Consider the following 17,364-nt stretch of genomic DNA (forward strand, 5'->3'; position numbering starts at 1 on the left):
TTGATAAGAATTATTAAATCCTCTTTTACTACCAGTATTAGTTCCTTAGGGCTGACATAAAAAGTACCACAAACTGGGTGGCATAAACAACAGAAATGAATTACCTCACAGCTCTGGAAGCTAGAAGCTTAAAAATCAAACAGCAGGACCTTGGTGCCTCTGAAACCCAAAGAAGAACATTCCCTTGCTTCTTTCTGGCATCTGGTGATTTTCTGGAAATCCCAGGCACTCCTTAGCTTGCGGCTGCATAACTCCTCTCTGCCTCCGTCATCCTAGGAATTCTCCTGTGAGTCTCTTAACTTCACATGGTTATCTTCTAACAAAGATGCTAGTCATATTGGATTAGGGATGCACTCTACTTGAGTCTGACCTCATCTGGAATGTGTTTTCAAATAAGGTTTAATATTCTGAGGTGCTGGGAGTTAGGACTTCAACATCTCATTGCGGGGTGGGGGGGAGGGCGCCGCACAATTCAACCTGTTACACTGCCTATCAACTTTGTCTCTTTCGGGCTCAGCTGTTTGTTCACCTTGGTTTCTCTGCTTCAGGCTATCAGGCTTCCCCAAATGTCTGGTGGTCCCTGGCATTCTATTTTATGAATGAAAGAGTGGGCAGACTAGTACAGGCAGATGGCTCCAATTTCCTTTGCATTTATGTGTACCTATTTCTTCATGCTGCTTTCCCTGAGATTTCTTTGAATTGTCTCTGTGATTTCTTCAAACTCTGAAATGTTTCTTTCTAAGTAATGACCCCACCTTAGAAATCACATCAGATAGATGGCTCATCCTCTTCACAGCACAGACCTTGACTTATTAACCTGGAATAAAGCTGAGACAGTGAATAAGGGAAGGGGCTTGACTGGCCTGCCAGTTCTAAATGCTCATCTTCCAATAGCCTGCTAAGAGTCTAGGGCCTCCAGCAGTTTTCCACTCGAAGTTCACAGATCAACAGCATCTGTTCCTACCTTCTGGTTAGTTTTCTCCTCTGTATGTTCTGGGTAATTGGTTTCTTCACTAGACTTTGATTCAGTTCCATCTGCTTTCTATCACTGAGTAACTGCATGAGATTTCTTTTCCATTAACAGCTTCTTCTGCTCTCCCATGATCATAAGATATTTGATGCTCTATTTTCATAGCTTTTGGGCAGCCAGTGAGACAGGCACAGGTATTCAAGCTTCTATTTTAACCTACTTTTAACATTTCTTCATTTATGAGTTAGTTTAGCTTCACTGTTGAAATGATCGAAGGATGCTTATCATAAGTAGTAACTCCAAAGATGGCTTATGTGTTGGATTCTTGCAAAATTGATGTTTGTGTTTGAGTGTGTGTGAGCCCTGCCCCATCACTACAAAAAAGATGGTGATGGTATAAAATCTCCCTGGAATAACAGAATAAGGATATACCCAACTGTCTGAAGAAACAAACTACTAGAAAAATACACGCAACAATGGTTTTTAAGAGGCAATGTAGGACAGTGATGCCCAGGGATGGAAAATACCTGAGGTGAGCTCTACTCTCCCAGGTTAGAGTCTTAAGAGGTCTCCAGGCCTAAGAGAGACAGCAACTGAGCTGGGTACCAGCAGATTTTTTAAGCTGAGGAGACAGAGTGAAAAGTCTCAGAAAACCAAGCAGCTAGAGTTCACAGGCCAAAGTGCTAGAGAGGAGAGAGCAAGGGCAAGCTCACAATGAATAAACTGGTAGCCTGGACGGTATATTATCTGTTACAGAAAATGAATTTCTGGTTAAAAACCTTTCCACCAAGATAGCTATAGGCTTAGATGGCACTGATGGCAAATTCTACCAAAGATTCAAGGAAGAAGTAATACCCAGTCTACACACATTTTCTCAGAAAGCTAAAGAAAGTGGACAGTTCCAAACTCATTCTGTGTGGCCAGTAGTTCAGTTCAGTTCAGTCGCTCAGTCGTGTCTGACTCTTTGCAACCCCATGGACCGCAGCATGCCAGGCTTCCCGGTCCTTCACCAACTCCCAGAGCTTTCTAAGACTCGTATCCATCGAGTCAGTGATACCATCCAACCATCTCATCCTCTGTCATCCCTTTCTCCTCCCACATTCAATCCTTCCCAGCATCAGGGTATTTTCAAGAAGTCAGTTCTTCGTATCAGGTGGCCAAAGTATTGGAGTTTCAGCTTCAGCATCAGTCCTTCCAATGAATATTCATAACTGATCTCCTTTAGGATGGACTGACTGGATGTCCTTGCAGTCCAAGGCACTCTCAAGGGTCTTCTCCAACACCATACTTCAAAAACATCATTTCTTCGGTGCTCAACTTTCTTTGCAGCCCAACTCTCACATCCATATATGACTACTGGAAAAACCATAGCTTTGACGAGACAGACTTTTGTCAGCAAAGAAATGTCTCTGTTTTTTAACATGTTGTGTAGGTTGGCATAGCTTTCCTTCCAAGGAAGCAAGCGTCTTTTAATTTCATGGCTGCAGTCACCATCTGCAGTGATTCTGGAGCCCCTCACCGTTTCCATTGTTTCCCCATCTATTTGCCATGAAGTGATGGGACCGATGCCATGATCTCAGTCTTTTGAATCCTTAGTTTTAAGCCAACTTTTTCACTCTCCTCTTTCACTTTCAAGAGGCTCTTTAGTTATTTGCTTTCTGCCACAACGGTGGTGTCACACGCGTATCTGAAGTTACTGATATCTCTCCCGGTAATTTTGTTTCCAGCTTGTGCTTCATTGACCCCGGCATTTTGCATGAGGACCCTGCATATAAGTTAAATAAGCAAGATGACAATATACAGCCTTGACATACTCCTTTCTCGATTTGGAACCAGTCTGTTGTTCCATGTCCAGTTCTGACTGTTGCTTCTTGACCTGCATATAGAGTTCTCAGGAGGTAGGTAAGGTAGCCTGGTATTCCCATCTCTTTAAGAATTTTCCACAGTCTGTTGTGATCCACACAGTCAAAGGCTTTGGCATAGTTAATAAAGCAGAAGTAGATGTTTCTCTGGAACTCTTTTGCTTTTTTGGTGATCCAGTGGATCTTGGCAATTTGGTCTCTGGTTCCTCTGCCTTTTCTCAATCCAGCTTGAACATCTGGAAGTTTACGGTTCACGTACTGCTGAAGCCTGGCTTGGAGAATTTTGAGTACTACTCTGCTAGCGTGTGAGATGAGCGCAATTGTGTGGTAGTTTGAACATTTTTTGGCACTGCCTTTCTTTGGGATTGGAATGAAAACTGACCCTTTCCAGTCCTGTGGCCACTGCTGAGTTTTCCAAATTTGCTGGCATATTGAGTGCAGCACTTTCACAGCATCATCTTTCAGGATTTGAAATAGCTCAGCTGGAATTCCATTACCTCCACTAGCTTTGTTTGTGTGATGCTTCCTAAGGCCCACTTGACTTTGCACTCCAGGATGTCTGGCTCTAGGTGGGTGATCACACTACCATGATTATCTGGGTCATGAAGATCTTTTTTGTATAGTTCTCCTGTGTATTCTTGCCACCTCTTCTTAATATCTTCTTTAAGGTCCATCCCATTGCTGTCCTTTATTGTGCCCATATTTGCATGCAATGTTCCCTTGGTATTTCTAATTTTCTTGAAGAGATCTCTAGTCTTTCCCATTCTATTGTTTTCCTCTATTTCCTTGCATTGATCACTGAGGAAGGCTTTCTTATCTCTCCTTGCTATTCTTTGGAACTCTGCATTCAAATGGGTATATCTTTCCTTTGCTCTTTTGCCTTTCACTTCTTTTCTCAGCTATTTGTAAGGCTTCCTCAGAAAATCATTTTGCCTTTTTGCATTTATTTTTCTTGGGGATGATCTTGACCACTGCCTCCTGTACAATGTCACGAACCTCTGTCTATAGTTCTTCAGGCACTCTGTCTATCAGATCTAACCCCTTGAATTTATTTGTCACTTCTACTATATAATAGTAAGGGACTTGATTTAGGTCATACTGGAATGGTCTAGTGGCCAGTATTACCCCGATGCCAAAATCAGACAAACACATTCCAAGAAAAGACAACTTCTGACCAATAGCTCTTATGAATATAGATGCAAAAACTGCAATAAAGTGTTCGCAAACCAAATTCAGCAACATATTAAGGGGTTATACATCACGGCCAAGTGGAATTTATCATAGGAATGAAAGGCTAATTTAGCATCTAAAAATCAATCAAGGTTATGTGCAACACGAATAGAATAAAAGACAAAAATTATATGAGTCTTTCAACGGTCACAAAATAAGCATTTGACAAAATTAAAAACCCTTTTAGTATTAAAAAACACTCAACAAATTATAAATAGAAGAGAACTTTCTCAAATTGATAAAGGGCATCTCGGGCAAAATTTACAGCTGACACCATACTTATCATGGTTTAAGATCATGAACAAGGCAGATGTCCATTCCTGCCATTTATATTCACCATTATATTGGAAGTTTTAGTTATGGCAATTAAGCAAGGAAAATAAGTAGAAATCACCTAGAAAGGAAAACTCTATTTGCAGATGACATACTCTTACATACAAAAATACTAGCAAATCCACTAAAGAACTATAAAACAAGTTCAGCAAGGGGGCAGAATATGAGATCAATATATCGTAATCCAGTCAATGTAGTATTGGCATAAGGATATACAGAAGATCAGTGGAATAGAATTTAGAGTCCCAAATTCTACACTTACATTTATGGTAAACTGATTTTTGACAGGCATGCCAAGACAATTTGATGGGGGAAAAGTGGCCTTTTTAAACAAATTGTGCTGAGACAAGTAGGTGTTCACATGCAGAAGAATGCAGTTAGACCCATACCTCACAGTTCAGTTCAGTTCAGTCACTCAGTCGTGTCCGACTCTTTGCAACCCCATGAACCATAGCACGCCAGGCCTCTCTGTCCATCACCAACTCCCAGAGTCCACCCAAACTCGTTCGTGTCCATTAAGTCGGTAATGCCATCCAACCATCTCATCCTCTGTCATCCCCTTCTTCTCCTGCCCTCAATCTTTCCCAGCATCAGGGTCTTTTCAAATGAGTCAGCTCTTCACATCAGGTGGCCAAAGTATTGGAGTTTCAGCGTCAACATCAGTCCTTCCAATGAACACCCAGGACTGATCTCCTTTAGAATGGACTGGTACACCTCATCCAAAAACTGTCTCCAAATGGATCAAATATCTAAATATAAGAGCTAAACATACAAACAGATGGCATCACCAACTTGATGGACATGAATTTCAGCAAGCTCTGGGAGTTGGTGATGGACAGGGAAGCCTGGCAGGCTGTAGTCCATGGGGTTGCAAAGAGTTGGACATGACTGAGCTACTGAACTGAAATAAAACATACAAAACTTTTAGAAGAAAATATAAAAGTCATTACACCTTTGTGACTTTGGGTGGGGCAATGTTTCTTGTGTATGACACCAGAAGCACAAGAACAACAACAAAATTGATAAATGACTTCATCCCCATATATGAATAAAGAGAAAAGATCATCCACAGAACAAGGGAAAATTACTGTAAATCTAATAGATAATAAGGGACGCGTATACACACAAAATACAAAATATCTTACAACTCAGTAATAAAAAGACAAATAACCTAATTTTTTAAAGGGCAAAGAAAAAAAGACATTTTTTTCCCAAAAAGGTATAGAAATGGGCAAGTAAGCACAGGAAAAGGTATCCAACATGATCAGCCATCAGGGAAATGCAAGTCAGAGCCACCTTCACACCCACTACGATGGCTACAATTAAAAATACAGATAATGACAAGTGTCGGCGAGGGTGTGGGGAAGCTAGAACCTTTATACACTGCTGGTGCTAACGGCAGCTTTGGGAAACACTGTATTTTCTCAAAAGATTAAACACAGGCTGACCTAGGGGCTGAGCACTTCCACTCCTAGACACATACTCAAGAGAAAGAAAGCATATGTTTACACAAAAGCTTGTACACAATTGCTGACAGTAGCCTTAACTCAAAATTGCCAAAAAGTGGAAACAACCCAAATGTCCATCAACTAATAAGTGGATATGCAAATACTGTAAATCTATACCGTGGAAGATCCTTCACCAAAACAAAGAAGTCAAGTACTTATGTTGCAAGCTAGAAACATGAACGAACCTCAAAAAAAATCATACTCAGAGAAAGGCCACATATTATATAGTTCCATGTATAAGAAATAACCAGAATAGGCCAATCTACAGAAACAGAAAGCAAATTAGTGATTGACAAGGGTTTGGAAGAGAGAGTATGGTGAGTGACTTTTCATGAGTATGAAATTCCTTTCTGGGGTGACAAAGATGTTCTGTGATCAGATAACGGTGATGATGCACAACTCTGAAAATGCACTAAACAGCAGTGAATTGTACACTTTAGAGGGGTTAAAGGTATGAGTTATTTCTTGATACATCTTTTTTAAAAAACCAGTAACAACTCTGCACAGTCTTCAAGAATATCAAAGAGCAGAGAATACTTCCCAATTCATCTGCTAAGATCAACATTACCCTGATACCAAAACAGGACAAAAACCATATAAAAAAGTAAACTACAAAACAACATCCCTCATGAACACAGATGCACAAATTCTAAACAAAATTAAAGCAACTCCAAGCCAACAAAACATGACAAGGATAATGATAAAATAATACCTCTTGACAAAACGGATGTATCCCAGGAATACAGATCAGTTTAACATTCAAAAAAATCAGTCACTGTAACATATCATATGTATTAATTCCCAAGGGTTGCCATCATAGTTGAGTGGGCTAAAAAACCCCACAAATTGAGTGGGCTTAAAAAACAAAAACTGATTTTGCAGTTCTGGAGACTATAAATCTCATATCAAGGAGGGGACAGAGCAATGCCCCTTCTGAAGCCTCCAGGCATGAATCCTTCCTGCCTCCTCCAGGCTCTGAGAGCCCCAGATGTGCCTTGCCTGTGGCAGCAGAACTCCAGTCTCTGCTTCCATCATCACACGGTATTCTCCCTTGTGTCTCTGGCTGCATATGGCCATCTTCCTATAAGGACACCAGTCACAGTGGGCCAGGGAGCCCTCACTATTCTAGTATGACCTCATCTTAACCAATTATGTACATGATCCTACTTCCAACCAAGGTCACATTCTGAGGTACTGGGCGGTGAGGGTTTTAACACATCTTTTTTAAGGGATACAGTCAAGCCATGATATCATATTAATAATTTAAAAAGAAAAACCACAATCATCTCAATAGAAAAAGTATTTAACAATATGCAACACCTGTTTCTAACAAAAACTCGGCAAACAAGGAGTAGAAGGTGATAAAAACATGTCAGAGACTGAAAGCCTCACCCTGAGCAGGAAGACAGAGAGGAACATCTGCTCTCACCAGGGGAGAGCAGGGGAGGTTCTGGCCAGTGCAGCCGGGCCAAAATGAATAAACAAACAAACAAATAAATAAACATAAGAAATCCAGATTGGAAAAGAAGACTTAACTGCTTATTTGCAGAAGACATGATTCTTGATGTAGAAAATTCAGTGGAATTCACAAACTATCCACTAGAGTCCAAAAATGAGTTTAAAGGTTACAAGAAAAAACACTAAATGGAAAAGATACATGCACAACCCAAAGTTCATAGCAGCAATATTTGCTATTGCCAAGGTACAAAAGAAACCTCATCTGTTTTTCCATGTGTCCATCAACAGATGAATGGATAAAGAATATGCACTATACACACACACACACACATATATATACACATACACGCCAATGGAATACTACTTGTCTATACAAAAATGAAATTTGCCATTTACAGCAACCTGGATGGACTTGGAGGGCATTATGCCCAGTGAAATAAGTCAGAGAAAGGAAACACAGTATGATACCACTTTTATGCGGAATCTTAAAAATACAACAGACTAGTCAATACAACAAAAAAGAAGCAGACTCACAAATATGGAGAAACACTAGTGAAAAAACTAGTGTTTACCAATGGGGAAAGGGTAAGGATGACAGCCAACATAGGAGTGGGAAATTAAGAGGTACAAACTATTCTGTATGAAATAAGTTACAAGGATATATTGTACAATGTGGGGAATATAACCAATATTTTACAATAAATATAAATGGAGTACAACCTTTAAAAATTATGAATCACTATATTGTATACCTATACTATGATATCAATATAATACTGCATAGCAACTACAATAAAAAATAAAAAAAATTTTAAGGGAAATAATCAGATGTGAGTATATTTGCATATACAAAGTTATTCATTGCATTGCTGTAATTGAAAAAACTATAAGCCACCTAAATGTCCATCAATAAATATAATAGATGCTCACAAAAAAACAAAAAGTATCATGTACCATAACATCCAAAAAACTGAAATATTCAGGGATAAGTCTGACAAAAGATGAAAGACCTATACACTTAAAAATACAAAATATTGTTGAGATAAATTAAAGAGGACCCAAATAAGTGAAGGGATACACCACATTCATGAGTGGGAAGTCAATTTTGTTAAAATGCCATTCTCTCCAAATTAAGACTAAACGTAATCCCAATTGAAATCCCAATAGGGTTTTTTGTTTGTTTGTTTGTTTTGGTAGAAATCAACAAGTTGATTCTAAGTTTTTATAGCATATACATATATATCAGTTGGAACTTTCTCTTCATTTTTGTTTTGTCTTCCCTTCATGGCTCTTAATACTCTCCAACCACTGAAACACTCTCCCCACTTAAGATGTGCAAGCTCGCCTTTCTTATAAATGCTCTAGTCTTCCCTTCCTTATCAAAAAAATAATTTAACTTGGCTGTGTTGGGTCCGAGTTGTGGCATGTGGGATGCTCTTAGTGTCGGGATATTTTAGGAGTGGGCTTCGCTGGTGGCTCAGATGGTAAAGAATCTGCCTTCAACACAGGAGACCCAGGTTCGATCCCTGGGTTGGGACGATCCCCTGGATAAGGAAATGGCAACCCACTCCAGTATGCTTGCCTGGGAGATGCCATGGACAGAGAAGCCTGGCAGGGGTCCATGGGTTCACAAAGAGTTGGACACGACTGAGGGACTAACACTTTTACTCTGGTTGTAGCATGCAGACTCCTCAGTTGCAGCATGTGGGACCCAGTTCCCTAAGCAGGCATGGAACCAAGGCGCCCTGCACTGGGAGTGTGGAGTCAGTCAGTGGACCACCAGGGAAGCCCCCTGAGCTACTTTCCTCTTCTTCTTCCTTTAAATTCTGAGACAGTATTCTTAAATCGTCATTAATAACACCGTGGTGTTTGTCCTATCTATTTTCTCATATTGTAATCACTTTTTAAATTGCGATGAAGTCTCTCAAACATAAAGATCTATAGAGTATAGCAAGATAATTACTGATGATCCAACAAATGCAGTTTTAAGCTCCTCTGCATACCCTTAACTCTCCTCCAAATCCTGATTTATCCAGTATACTGAGTTTATCAGTAACTGTTTTTTAAGTTGCAGGTCTAGTGGTAACAATGTCTTGTGTGTGTGTGTGAAAATGATTATTTAGTTTAACAGATACTTCAAAGTTCATCATTATTTCTCAGACCTTTTATAAAGGACTCCATCATCCTCTGGTTTCTATTAATACTCCTGAATGATCCACTGTCAGAATGATTGGAATGTTGATTGGCAATCTGCCTTTTCTCTTTGACCTTTGTAAAAAAAAAAAAAGTTTTCTTGACATCATCATCTTCATTATTCATTTAGCTTTGCTCAATATGCTATTTTGTCTTTTTATTGGATTTTTATATTCTTTAATTACGGTTTTCTTTTTTGAACTTTTGTTCTTTCAATGTCTTCTATAGCATTTTTACAATCCTTTACCCTTGACTGAATTTTTGTTTTTCTAAATTATATTTCTTTTTGATTTCTTAAATTATTGAAAGTATTATCACATATTTGTGGGAGACTTGGAAAACATAGAACAAAGTTACACATAGTTCCACTATATATTACAGTTATTTTTTAAGTAGCTAAGTTCAGATTTTTAGTTGAAGTTTCAGCATCAAACTCTCAAAACTTAATAGAACAGACAGAAAAGTAGAAGGACAGAGTAGACCCGAAGAGCAATGAACCAAATCAACGTTATTAAGACTTATACAATCTTCACAGGCTTGCCTGGTGGCTCAGATGGTAAAGAATCTGCATGCAATGCAGGAGACCTGGGTTCGATCCCTGAGTTGGGAAGATCCCCTGGAGAAGGGAAAGGCTACCTAACTCCAGTATTCTGGCCTGGAGAATTCCATGGACTGAGGAGCCTGGCAGGTTACAGTCCCTGGGGCTGCAAAGTCAGACACGGCTGAGCAACTAAGCATAGCACAGCATACCATTTTAACACACCAGTAGGGTACAAATCTTATCCAAACTCTCAGAGATGATAAACCAGGAGACACTGGAATACAACCAGGGACATAAAACAAGGTGCAAAAATGTCACAGTCTAAAGGTATTGAAATTACACAGAGTCTGCTCTCTTATCACTGTGGAATTCTGTAGAAATCAGTATCAAACAATATGTGAAAATAACCCACATATTTTCAAGTGCAATGTGACATTTACCAAGAGAGATCCTTGACTTAGCCATTAAAAGCCTCAATAAAGTTAGAAAACTTAAAAACCCAGAGGGTAACTACAGAGAAGAAAGCTTTTAAATGAGAAATTAATATCAAAGATACTTAACACCAAGTATTTGGAAATTAAATGTCTACTTTTAAATGATGGGAGTATCTAAGAAACCATAATAAGGAAAAGTAGAAAATAATGTGTAACAGAATAAAAATGGAAGGAGAATTTATCAGAATTTGTTGCATGCTGAAGTTGCTCAATGTAACCAAATACGATGTGGACTCTTAAATAAGGTATGAACACAAGTAATGGACACTAGCACAAAACTTTGTGAAATTTGAAGAAAAATCTGTACTTTAGTTAATACTGTATCACATATTAATTTTTTTTTAACAACATAGTATTTCTTATATTTTCAGGATTGGATTAGAAGTTTCAAGCCTCATTGAAATTTTTTTTAAAAAAAATCCCTAAAATAACCTTTGTGACTCTTTATGACCCCATGGACTGTAGCCTACCAGGTTCCTTCGTCCATGGGATTTTCCAGGCAAGAGTACTGGAGTGGGTTGCCATTTCCTTCTCCATAAGCCTTCTATCTTTAGCAGTAATACTAGATGCCAGAGTAAACGGAATTATATCAAAATTTTGAGTGAATACAAATTAGACATCTAGCATTCTAGTCATACTTAGTTAAACAAGTGGAACCAAAATGTCATAAATTTTTTCACTGAGCAAAACTTCATGTTTTCTAAAATATATTTATTATACATATTATTTATATATATGTACACAAAAGCTTTTCTGCTTACTATACTTGATAAAGGCTTGAGAAAGAACAACTGAAAAAAGAGACAGAGAAATTGGAAAACATAAACTAAATCACATCTGGAGATTTGGAGGAAAAAAAACAACACCTGGGCATTTTATATTTTTCAGAAAAATTAAAAGATAATTCTAATGTGCATCTGAATTTTAAAAAGTGATTACAGGTTCTATTAAATCTTAGTTTTATGTTACAGAATTCTATTATATTCTGGTTCACCGATCATGATGCAATGGTATTAAAATGAATAATAGTTGCTAAGTCAATTGTGTCCGACACTGTGTGACCCCATAGACGCCAGCCCACCAGGCTCCCTTCCCTGGGATTCTCCAGGCAAGAATAATAGTTATATAATCACAATAGTAAAAGATGTTTATTAGTTTTCACAATGAATAGCCAGACAAAAAATAAAAGATAATTACAATTGCAAGCCATAATAGGAACATAATTAACCTAACAATATAAAATAATTATATCTAATTTAGGGAGTGAAGTAGAGTGATATGTTTAGTGGACACACATAAGTCACATGTTGCAGAGTTCCCTGTGCTATATAGTATGTTCTCATCAGTTATCTATTTTATTTTATACATAATATCAAGAGTGCATATGTGTCAACTCCAGTCCGCCAATTCACTGCCTCCACTCCCTCTCGGTATCCATATACCTGTTCTCTACATCTATGTCTCTATTTCTGCCCCTCAAATAAGATCATCTATGCATTTTTTCTAGATTCCACATATATGCATTAATCCCGAGCATATACTGAGAGAAACCATAATTCAAAAAACATACATGACCGCAATGTACATAGTAGCACTATTTATAATATTCAAGATGTGGAAGCAACCTAAATGTCCATCAACAGAGGAATGGATAAAGAAGGTGCGGTACCCATTACTCAGCCATAAAAATGAATGAACTGGGCCATTTGTAGAGACATGGATGAACCTAGACACTGTTTATACAGAGTGAAGTAAATCAGAAAGAGAAAAATAAATATCCCTAAAATTTTTAAAAGGTGCAATTTCCTGGGTACCCTCTGTAATGACCTTCACTAAATGACAAAAGGCAGATGCAAGACTCACTATAACAAGTGACAAAGGCTGGAGAATGTTAAGACGGACTAAGGTAGCTTATAATAGTTTCTGCAACAGACCGTCATACTTTCTTAAGACCATCAAATAATGCAGAAAGAGATCTGAATTTTTTAAAATGCATTATAGAATTATAGCTGAGAATTCTGCAAAAATGACTGTTTGCTGAATCCAGGATATTGAAAAATACCTGGAGTCTTCTTTGTGCTAAAATAATCCATTTCTGCAAAGCTTGTATTTAAATAGTAGAGGTCTGAGGTAGAGAATATACTCCAAAGGAAAACTCACAGGCGATAATACATTCATCTCTAAAAATGGATTTTATTTCCAATAAATGAACGGATATTTTATAGTAAAATTACCAAGCTAATAAAATTTAAAAACCACTTCCTAACAGTAAAAACTTACCAAACCAGGCAATTTTTACAACTGGAAGAAGAAAATCCTCTGCATAAAACTGGTTAATCATAGTTATGGCTTTATTATCCAGACAATGCACATAAATTCCATACGGCAAAGTCTCAGCTTCACAAACTAATGGTTCATTTATTCAAAGAGACTGATCCAGAATTAAAATGAAAGTGAGGCTGTTGGTCTGAAGTATTGTGCTGTAGGATTCTACTGCCCCTAAAGCAGCTTTACTGGGAGGCTCTGTCCCTTGCACGTCTGTGATCTGTGACCCTGCAGGAGACTCACGCACTGGAGCTGAAGGGGTAGTTTTCCCACCAACAGTGCCGTGAGGCCAGCTCACTTTAGAGCTACAGTGAAATTGCTGCAAATACCCTGGGGTCCCTTATTTCAGCACATTAATGAGGCTGTTCACAACGAGAGTTTATTACAGTAAGAGATAGATGTTTATTAGATCAGTAATATGATTACAGAACATGCTGTATGGGAAGGGCCTCCGGGAGCCGTAGGCAGGATAATTTTGCAGGCATTAAACAAAACAAAAAAGCCAAACATCGTTATCAAAACTGTTAACTTCACTGCATCACAGTCATGGCTAAATATCCATACTACTAAATATCAACATTATTTTTCTGCTTCAAAACTCAGACAGGCTTTCTGAATTTGTATAAAATCAAAGGGTTTTGTTTTTTTTTTCCGGGGTGGCAAAAATAAAACAACCTCAGAGTGTTTACTGCTCATCTTTTAAATAAAGTTCATTTCTAAAAGCACCTGGGAATTACATTTGGAGGTGGTAGCCATGATGGTTTTTCACCGCATGTTAATGTATTACTGAGCAATAAAGATAAGACCACCATCAGTATAACAGAGAGAAAAGAACACATTGATGGTGACAGTTACTATGTGCCAAGTGCTGTGACAAGAGTTCTTCACACATTGTTCCTTTAATTTTCCTAAAACCCCACGAGGTTTTAAAGTTTCCTCCTTTTTTTGACATGGGAATGGAGACTTACTAACTTGCCCCAAACCTTTCATCTGGTAACCAATGAAGCCAACTCAACCACAATTAAATGAATGGGTGCTCAGAGATGACCCAACTGCATCATGGAAATACCACGTGTCTTGCCAAACAGCCTCATGTGCATGTGTGTTCAGTTGTGTCTGACTCTCTGTGACCCTATGGACTGTATTCCACCAGGCTCCTTTGTCCACAGAATTTTTCCAGGCAAGAATACTGGATTCGGTTGCCATTTCCTCCTCCAGGAGGTCTTCCTGACTCAGGGACCTAACCCGGGTCTCCTGCCATTGCAATGGCAGGCACATTCTTTTCCACTGTGCCACCCGGGAAGCCCCAGACAGCCTCACATGGACTGTCCAATCAATCAGCTAATATAGTTTTGTCTCTCTCTTTAAGAGATGTAACCATTTCCCTTTTTGTTGCTATTACCTATAAATCCAGAGTTCAGTCTCATTAGGTTATTAGCCGCCTGGAAGACAAAGCAATAGCAGTTTCCACAGTTTAAAAATCTAGCATACACTGTAGGAGGCCTAGACATTAAAGACCAGCATTGACAAAGTAAAATGCAACTAGTATGACACTGAAGTAGATATAAAGTACATACATACACACACACGTCAAGTTGTTATCCATAACACCTCTTGACTTTAAATGGAGTTTTCATCATCATCCCAAATGTCTTGATCATGACTATCTGTACTTGATGAATCAGCGGAGAAGAGCTGTTTTTTCACACGGAAAATGCTAGTTTCTCTGGAGGATCACACAAAGCCAAATGAAGGCTCTTCTGGTAATCCCTGGGGGCGGGGGGGTGCGCATCAGAACAGTTCTCCTACTATGCACCTTCTTTCCCGTGCTATAAAAGAATCACTACAGTTTCATCCCCTTTAATTTTATTAGGAAGATATCCAATTAGGTCAAAGAGATGCTGTTTTCACAGGACATGTTTTCCTATTGTCTCTTAGAATACAAACTACTCCCAATTAGGTAATGATTGTGGTACAAAGAACAAACAGAACCAACTGTATTCAAAGAAATGGTATTTTCATAGGATATGTAGGTGCTACTCCCACTAACCTAACAATTATATGCCAAAGCATACAAAACAAAATCTTAATAGTATGTGATGTTTGAAATCTTTTACAAATACACTACCACATAGATGTCCACCCTACTCCTTACAACAAAATAATAATCCTGACTAAACCAAACACCAAAAGGTAGAAAACAATCAATCAAGAAAGTACCAGAAGAAAATACAGATGAATATATTTATATTCTTGGAATGGGAAGACCTTTTAAAAGATAACATAAAACTCAAAAGTCATAAAGAAAAGCTGATAAAAAAAAAAGAAAAGCTGATAAAAGTGACTACTAAATGAAAATTACCTTTAGCGCTAAAGTACAAAAAAATTATAAATACAGAAAGAAAATAAAAGGTATATTTGTTATGACAAAATAATAAACATCTTACTAGTCAAACAATTCTTAAAAAAATCAACAGAAAAGAATAAACTAAACAGAAAATAAATCAGCAAAGAATACACTAAAGGAATTTATAGAAAAAGATACAGCAGTGGCTAACAAACCCATCAAAGATGTTAAATTACATTAAAAATTAAATAAATACAAAACACCAAAGACTTACAAAATGTCATCTATGAGAAAAGCAAAATGATGTAATTTCATAAAATTCAGTATCAGCAAGACTGTGGGGAAACAGGTAGCCTTTCTCTTGGGGAGAATGAAAATGGCAGTCTACCTTTTAGGGATGGCAATGTGGCAATACGTATTAAAATTTTAAATTTACAGCCTTTTCAACTAGTATATTAGATAGGATTCTCCAGAGAAAGAGCCAACAGGAGATATATAATTATGCAGAAAGAGATTTATTATGAAGGATTGGCTCCCATGGTTATAAAGGCTGAAAAGTTCCATGGATTTGCCATCTGAGAGCTCGAAGTCCAGGAAAGCTGATGGTATAGTTCTTATCCAAATCCAAAGGCCCTGAAAACCAGGGGAGCCAACAGTGCAAACCCTAGTCTGAGCCTGAAGACTCAGGATCCAGGAGTTCCAATGTATGATGGCAGCAGATGGACATCCCAGCTCAAGCGCACAGCAAATGTGCCTTCCTCTGCCTTTTTGTTCTATGCAGGCCATCAGACAGTTGAGTGATGCCTATTTGCATCAGTAAGGACAATCTGCTTTACTGAGTTTACTGTTCAAATGCTAATCTCCTCCAGAAACACCCTCAAAGGCAGGCGAGAAACGACATTTCACCTTAAAAACAAATAAAAACTCAGACGGGAGCTGTTCTGCCCATAAATCAAGATTATAGAATAATTTTTTTTTTAGTTTTTCATTCACACTTTTTGGCATCATGTATGTGAGGTTCCAGCATAAAATATTATTTTATTATTATTTTACATTTTGGTACTTTATATTTTCCCAGTGTTAATGCTCAAAGTGTTTTGAACTTGATTTTTAAACAATTACTAGTACAGGAAAAATGAGGTTAGCTATCAAACATTCAATCTGTTTTTCTCTCAGTGATAAATGAAGAGAAACTGATAACTGGGTAACACATTGAATTGTCTGTATTTGCAGTGTTTCTGCATGATGGATTTTGTAATTATCTTGGTCTCCACATTCCAAACAGCTTTGAGGTTTCATTTACATGAAATGTGAGTTTCCTATTTTTGCCTCAAGTGTATCTTTAATTATGTGTGAAACCATACTTATTTAAAAAAAAAAAAGGTTATGAGCTGAAAACTTAACCCTTCAATTCACACTGACAGAAAAGAAAGACAGGAAAAGCTCAACCAAACAGCTTATACTCACATTTACTTCTCTGTAAAATGAGTGTTTGTCTACTGCACTTGAAAGCACACAGTCCAACAGGCATGCTCTTGATGGCAGAATGATGATAGGAAGTGAATTCTACAGGGCAAGTCTTTAGTGATGTCCCACTATTGTTCCTGGAGATGGTTCAGTTCCAGGGATAGACAGAAATTATGGAAACCTGACAATTAATGACCCTAGGGAATCCCATCAAAATGAAAATAAAAATAACTAATAGAAGATATACACACAGGCACACAATCCACAACAGGACACATTCCTAAGAAGTATGCTAACAAGTTCAAATCAGTCAAGGCTGATGCGTCTCAATCTATTTTACCAGATCATGTAGACACGGCCCAAAAATAAGTCTAAAATTGTTAGGATTCAAGTGAGAATAAATTCTAACTTTGAACTAAATATGAATACAATTACTTCCTAGCCCAAGTGATACCTTACAAGAGTGAACATGGAACTGCATGCAACAAAGACTCCTTGAGAATATTTTTGGAAAAATATTACACCTTTTCTGCTACTAAGTTTTTTTCATTATCTCTTGAGTGAATTTTAGAATGATAGAACTTGAAAGGGCCAGAAGTACTCCTCTGGTCCAATTACTGACTTAAAAGGAGAAGG

The 17,364-nt window shown here is 37.9% G+C and overlaps 1 protein-coding gene across 5 annotated transcripts in view; it reads right to left on the minus strand.

Moving 5' to 3' along the window:
• ULK4 (unc-51 like kinase 4) overlaps nucleotides 1–17,364 on the minus strand; it is a 487,767-nt gene that overhangs the window by 124,853 nt on the left and 345,550 nt on the right. The window contains exon 35 of one of the 5 annotated variants that reach the window (XM_070455486.1): nucleotides 9,524–9,629. The exons of the other annotated variants lie outside the window; for them this stretch is intronic. Coding sequence (XP_070311587.1) covers nucleotides 9,524–9,629 — 106 coding nt within the window. The remainder of the gene's footprint in view (nucleotides 1–9,523; nucleotides 9,630–17,364) is intronic. 5 annotated transcript variants of the gene reach the window in all.

The sequence above is a fragment of the Odocoileus virginianus genome, chromosome 26, assembly GCF_023699985.2.
Source record: "Odocoileus virginianus isolate 20LAN1187 ecotype Illinois chromosome 26, Ovbor_1.2, whole genome shotgun sequence".
In the NCBI taxonomy this organism is placed as follows: Eukaryota; Metazoa; Chordata; class Mammalia; order Artiodactyla; family Cervidae; genus Odocoileus; species Odocoileus virginianus.